Raw genomic sequence first — 6,738 nt, 5'->3', positions numbered from 1 at the left:
TCATCATCATCAAAGACTGCTGAAGTGGATTTGCCCCTTCATGAAATTGGGTTTGAGCTTCAAGACTTAACACCACAAAGGGTCTCTGGCCATCTCAAAATTACCCCTAAGTGCTGCCAGGTAATTAAGCCTAACATACTTTTAATATATATATTTTTTGAAAGTGTAACTGATTTAAGAAACTGAAACTTCATTGAAAATTATTGTGTGAAGCCATTCAAGGTGTTACATGGAGGAGTGTCAGCATTGATAGCAGAGGCATTGGCAAGCATAGGAGCTCACATGGCTTCTGGTTATCAAAGAGTGGCAGGAATTCAGCTTAGTATCAACCATTTGAAACGTGCTGATCTTGGTGACTTGATCTTTGCTGAAGCCACCCCTGTTGTCATTGGTAAAACCATTCAGGTAAATCACTTGATAATATATATGTTGTTAATTTATTTTTAGTGTATATTTTATATTTTAACATATATTTTATATTGATGATTAAGTGATTGGTGGTTAATTTTTTGATATGGTAACATAGTTGTCTAAGTATTTATTAAATATATTTTAAGAGTATATATCTGATTCATATTCACTTAAGTATATCTGAAAGTGGAACCTTATCTTATATCTGCAGCTTCATTTCCTTGCAATAACATGTGGCCACAATGGTGGCATCACCATCTACTTTTTGTACTTATAGTAGATAAGCAGATTCAATCAATCAAAAGAAGAAACGTACAAGTGTACAACTATACAAATACAAGGCTAAGGTTAAGTGAGCAAGTGGCCAACATTAAAGAACTAAAGATTTTTTATTTGGTTGATTTTTGACTTCTCAACTGCTGAAGCATTCATAATTAAGAAGCCTTAATCAGTAGCTTAATGTCTCCCCTTTAACTTACTTCATTCCCATGTGTCATTATTATTACTATAAGTATAGATGAAATATTATATAAGGAAAGTGTCTTAAAAAGTTAAAATGGATGCCTTTGATGAGTTTTACCCTATTAAGTTCTGAATTATGGTAATGCTAGTGGAATACATATGGAGTACTAACTTAGATAGGCATGGCCTATTATTGGCATTAAAATAATAAATTGACATGTATAAGGTATTATTGGCCATATAAGATGTATCTAACATAAAAGGTATTTTTAATATCAGATTTTGTTGTTTGTATCACTATTCACTACATCAAGAAAAACTATGAGTATGATTGGTTTAGGTTGTTATTTTTAGTATTTTTATTTTCAAGAGTGTGTGAAAAAAGTTACTCTTATTTTTATTTTCTATTTTATTTTTTTAATAAAATTTTAAAAATATAAAATATTAAAAAATAAAAATACAAATCAAATAAGCCAAATGAGTCTGTTAAAAAAAAAGAAGAAAGTTTTCTAAAAGAATTTTAAGAGAGCAAAGGCCAAAGAATATTCTACATACTCCACCTGTTAAAAAGACTCTTAGCTGAGGGGGTAAAACCTAAAAAGAAAAAGAAAAAACAGAGAGAGAAATATCTCTTATTTTTAAATAGCACTCCCAAACATAACAGAAGTTACAAAAAGTTATCTACCAGTTATTTAAGAAATGGCAGCATCTTACAAGGTTGATCAAAATTCAAAGATTCTCATGTTCATGTTAATATTTTAAGCTACAAAACTTACATCTATGCTGATACAAATGTATTAGTTCACCAACCCACTACTCTTGGGAGAAAATGATCAGCATGTAGGAATTTCTAGGTCCAGTCTAATAATTATTATTATTTGGAGAAAACTTAAGTGATCATGTTGCATATCACGTTCAATTGAATTTAGTTTATTATATAATAGTCAAAGATTATTTCTTATCAGCTATGTCAACTTATTATATAATAGTCAAAGTTTATTTCTTATCAGCTATGTCAACCATTTTCACCATTAAATTTAGCTGAATAATTAGATTTGGTTGATTCCATATGGAATAAAAGTTTTAGAGACATTCAAAGAATGTTTAGGAAAACTCTGTTAACATATAAAATTGTGTTGTGACTAAAAATGACCTTAGAAAACATGTTTTATGACATAAGTTGTTTTTCTATGGTCAGGTATGGGAGGTGAGAATCTGGAAGATTGATCAATCCAATTTAGAAAAGAGAACCATGATATCATCATCTAGGGTGACCCTACTATGCAACATGCCTGTCCCAGAAAATGTAAAAGATGCTGGCAAAAATCTCAAGAAGCATGCAAGGCTATGAAATGTTAACATATGTTGGATATTGGCATAAGCAAAAACTGAGGATGAAATTAGGGAAGGATTATTATTTCAGAAAAGATACAAAACCAAAAGGCAACAAAAGCATCACCTATATTGTTGAAAATATACACTACATTCATAAAATCCCTGCTGAAAAGGAAAGTATATCATGTAAAAATTGTAAATTGTTGAAGACTTCAACCTTGTAAAATGCTGCAGCATACAAGAGAATTTGGAAAATTCATTATATTTAAATTATGTAGCAAGATATGAGATAAGCACCTCTCTTCTTTTCTTTTTCACTGGAATTCATCTTGTGTATATCAACCATGGTTTTTGTATGTCCATTATGAACATCAACACTACCAAATCAAAGTTGTAGAATAAAGGAAAGCAAGTAATGTATATCAATATTTCAATAGAATCTTGCAGAATAATAATAATAAAATCTAATAGAATAAAGGACAAAAGAAAAAATGAAAATAAATAGACAACAATATCAGAAAGTAACACTCAAATTTTATCATCACTCGACTTGGGAAAAGCAAGATCCATACTAGCAATTTGTAACTTCATTTTCAAGTTTGAATTGTGCAAGCATCAAGAAGTTCCTGCTCTGTAAGAAGCCTAGTGGTATGAACAAATTCAGAGGAAGAAGGAATTTCCGTGGACTCCAAGTTAATGGATTTCACAGAAAACTGGGCTCCTATTGCCTTGATAGTTCTCTCTACAAATTCTGATCTTGGCAAATACTCCTTCATACTACAAACAAAATCTGTGTGATCTCTAGTCTGCATCATAACAAGCAAGCATGGACACAGATTCATAAGTAATTGAAGCAAAATCCACTTAAAACATGTTTGATGACATTAGAGACAGTAACTCTCATCCATGTTATACATAGACACAAGGAAAGCAGAAAATAAGTTCTGCATTCATTGAACTGTGTTACTTAGGTCATTCTCCATTAGCAATAGAAATTAGTTATTTAATGTATAGTTGTAATTATTTTTTTGTTGAGAGAGGGAAAAAGTGAGCTTTTTTTTTCATTTTTGAAAATTTTTCAAACTGAAAACCTAAAAAAATATTTGTTAGGTAGTTACACTTTATGTACTCCTACTAAAAAAAAATAATTACAGTCATACATTAAAGAACTAATTTCTATTACTAATGGAAAATGATGTAGGTAACAAACTGGATTCATATCTTGAGTTATATATAATTCTAAAGGTGTAAACTAAAAGTATTTTAGAATTTTATTCTCCTAAAATTAGTCATTGCTGAAATTATTCTCATGATATATATGTAGCAAGTGCAAACCAAGAACAAAAATTATTCATCAACCTATTTTAAGGCAGGAATGTATGTGACAACAACCTTATAAAGTTATCATCCCATGAAAAGCATATCTACAACGCATCAACACAACAAGGATAGGGAGTGAAAAGCAAGTAAAAAACTCATTGAAGAGATTGGGGGGAAAAATGCATCAATTATAAGCTTACTAATCGATATTTTGGAGCCTTTGCTGGCAACTTGAGATAAGACATGTTCTTGACTTCATAATTCCATAAAAAAGATGTATGGTGTACCCACCGATGTTTGGTTATGGATTGAGCATTACCACCAAATTTGCGATCACCAAATACATAATCTGTGAGCAGAGAGGAAATAAGAATCCAACCATAACTTCATTTTTAAGTCTCATGATTCATATGTTGAAAATTAAACAGAGACTTCAAACTAAATGTCAATGAAATCGTCGGTTGAATTGCTTCCAAATGGGCTTCCAAATGTAATAATGCCTTCACAACTTTTGTTGAGAAAATGGGAAGAAGCTAAACAAAGGTAGACACTAACATGGAACTTCATTCTTTGCTTGCTTACAATAACAACTTTATTTTATTGCATACTTTCTCTAGTATCAAAGGTGCAGTAGAAATATGTGCAAGGAATGATCACCACTTAAATAAAATGACAGCTTCAGCTAATACTTATAACAGGCTCATTACTAAATAATCAAAAGAACCTACATGGAATAAAACAAATTTCTCATACAACTCTAAACTATCAATCTTTGTGTGCATTTTAATGCATACCATTCTCACGAAGATGAAAATCAGCGAACCCTTTGAAAACTTCATCGTAAAGTTGACCACTCCACGACATGATGGGGCGAGGAAAGGGTTGCACATCCGAAACATCGTCTTTGTTGCATATCAGAGTAACAAATATAGTTCCTTGATCAACAATTACAGTTCCTCCCCCAGTAAACCTTCTTATGACAGGTATATGATCTCGCAACACGGACTTAGCCTCAACAAGTTCTGGTACTTTCCTATGTAAGTATTTCACATTAAATCATTACCTTGCCTATTTCTAGACTCATTTTCAATGTATAGATGAGGTATCAACTTCAAACATGGATATCCAATGCAAATAAATTGTGTAAAAAAAAAAGTGGTATTGTCATATTAGTAAACCAGATTATCATTGTGAAGCAGAAAACCATGAAAATATATAAAGAAGTACCCAGCTTCTTCTGCAATGAAATCAAACCATTAAAGACATTCACAAATAATAATAATAATAATAACAATAATAATAATAATAATGTTATATGCCGTTCGAGTAATGCTAGGTAACCAACTTTTTTCGATCAATGTTGACTAACTAAAAGTTGGCCTCTATATTTTCTCCAAAAGAAAATGAGAAGAAACTAAAGAAACATTCTATCGAACAGGTGGTGGGCAAACTACCTATCAAAATGCTCTAGCTCTCATAGGAGGTGGTTAGAAAGACAATTTACTCCCTCGCTTACGGCTACAACAACATTGAAATCCCCAAACACAACTACTACTACTACTAGGGTGCAATCTCTTTAGACATTTACCAAAATTCTAACTCATTAACACCATACCCAAATATGATGATGAGCACTTCCTTTGGTGGGAAAACAAAGAAATTTTTATAAGCTTAAATTCTTATAAAAATTATGTAGTCCTTATATTCCTTTGGTTTTGTATTTAAGATTTACAAACTTCGCTTATTTCCTTATCTCCTATAAAGTATTTCATCAATTCATCATAAATGAAATGTATTTATATGTCAATATGTTCAATTCTATTACACCTAATGTGATTTATTATGTACTCCTATACATACATATATATATGATTATGTTAAAGAAGCAAGAACTATATCAAAGAATGAATATACCAAAGGGATTTTTATATTTATATTATATATAATAAACAATAGAAGAAACAAAGCAATTAGCAACAAAATCTGTGTTCCATGATTTTTACAAATTCATTGAAATCTATTCTACCATCTTTGTTCTCATCAAATTTCCTAATCATCTTCTCACAGTTCTCAACGTTTCTTGCTTCCTTCAATCCCAAGATGCATAAAACTCTCTGCAACTCCATGGCATCAATGAATCCATCTTTGTTCTCATCAAACACATCAAAAGCTTGCTTCACTTCATCAAGGCTTGGCTCTTGTTCCTCAAACATGTTAGAAAATTCCTTAGAACCAAACTGTTGTTCAAGTTCTTCCTCATCATCATCACTCTCTTCTGGAGTGGAAAAAAGTCCAAGTTTTGTCATCACCATTTTGGCCTCATCCTTGTTAATAACAAGATTCTTCTCATCATTACTATTATCTCTGATATCTGATGACTCAGCTATATGGTGTGTTCTAATCTCATCAGGTTCTGATGATGAAGATGAGCTGCTAAATTGAAGCTGGGAGAGAAGGAACCACCAGAAACCTGATAGAATCTCAAAGCCAAAGAACAATGGAGAATTTGAGCCGCCATCTGTCTTGTCCTCAAAAAGGTAGAGAATCTGCCCAAAAACCATGTTTTCAAGTTGAAAATTATACACACAAATGATGAAGAGTTGTTAGAATTCTGTGAAAATGTTAAAGCTAATATAAGTTGTATGTTATTATAGCCTAAGAAAGAAGATGAGGAAGCTAAAACTATTTTTGTTTTGAATGGTTTGAAAGGGTAGCTAGAGAATTGGTTATATATATATAGAATCATACGAAGTTTGAGAATTGAAAATTGGAAGCAGCCTTTGAAGGAAGAAGGAAGGTGCAGGGGAAGAGGGTGGAAAGAAATTGGTGGAATGAAACAAAAGGAAGAGTCATTTTCTGACATTATCAAAGGAAATTTCTTTCCATCATAATATATAGTCAACTGTCAAAAATCATAAAAATATTTTTAAATTCTATTATCAATAAAAATATTTTTAAATTATTTAAAAATATGATAAAAATATATCTTTATAAACTAAATTTTTTTACATTAATGAAAAACAGCTATGCGATAAATAGAATTTTTTGTAACAAAAAAAATTTACATTAACAGGTGAGTCATGTTATTTTTTTCTTCTATTAATAGAGTAGATCTTTATGATTAAATATTTTAATATGTTTTTAAATTATTTTTTTGACGTAATTTTTTGTAATTTATCATATATATATATATATGTGAATTTTATAATA

At 30.7% G+C, this 6,738-nt stretch overlaps 3 protein-coding genes across 4 annotated transcripts; 1 reads left to right on the top strand and 2 right to left on the bottom strand.

Annotated features, from left to right (window-relative positions):
- Nucleotides 1–2,501, top strand: LOC107486702 (1,4-dihydroxy-2-naphthoyl-CoA thioesterase 1; the record flags this gene model as incomplete). Of its 2 annotated transcripts, none has more annotated exon segments than XM_016107263.3 (3): nucleotides 1–120; nucleotides 214–405; nucleotides 2,072–2,501. In XM_016107263.3, coding segments are annotated over 3 exon segments (465 nt in total), but the record flags the coding sequence as incomplete, so codon positions are not given.
- Nucleotides 2,502–2,612: 111 nt separating this feature from the next.
- Nucleotides 2,613–4,581, bottom strand: LOC107486703 (uncharacterized; the record flags this gene model as incomplete). Its single annotated transcript, XM_016107264.3, has 3 exons — nucleotides 2,613–3,014; nucleotides 3,729–3,877; nucleotides 4,323–4,581. Coding segments are annotated over 3 exons (621 nt in total), but the record flags the coding sequence as incomplete, so codon positions are not given.
- Nucleotides 4,582–5,439: 858 nt separating this feature from the next.
- LOC107486704 (probable calcium-binding protein CML45) lies at nucleotides 5,440–6,282 on the bottom strand. Its single transcript, XM_016107266.3, has one exon. The coding sequence runs from the start codon at nucleotides 6,087–6,089 to the stop codon at nucleotides 5,499–5,501; it is 591 nt and encodes a 196-aa protein (XP_015962752.1). The 5' UTR covers nucleotides 6,090–6,282; the 3' UTR covers nucleotides 5,440–5,498.
- Nucleotides 6,283–6,738: the final 456 nt, after the last annotated feature.

The sequence above is a fragment of the Arachis duranensis genome, chromosome 4, assembly GCF_000817695.3.
Source record: "Arachis duranensis cultivar V14167 chromosome 4, aradu.V14167.gnm2.J7QH, whole genome shotgun sequence".
NCBI classification, from domain to species: domain Eukaryota; kingdom Viridiplantae; phylum Streptophyta; class Magnoliopsida; order Fabales; family Fabaceae; genus Arachis; species Arachis duranensis.
The sequence above is the reverse complement of the archived record's forward strand: the minus strand, read 5'-3'. Positions and strand labels throughout refer to the sequence as shown.

Excerpts from the sequence above, each read along its gene's own strand:
- LOC107486704 (XM_016107266.3), bottom strand. The coding sequence starts at position 6,089 with ATGGTTTTTGGGCAGATTCTCTACCTTTTTGAGGACAAGACAGATGGC.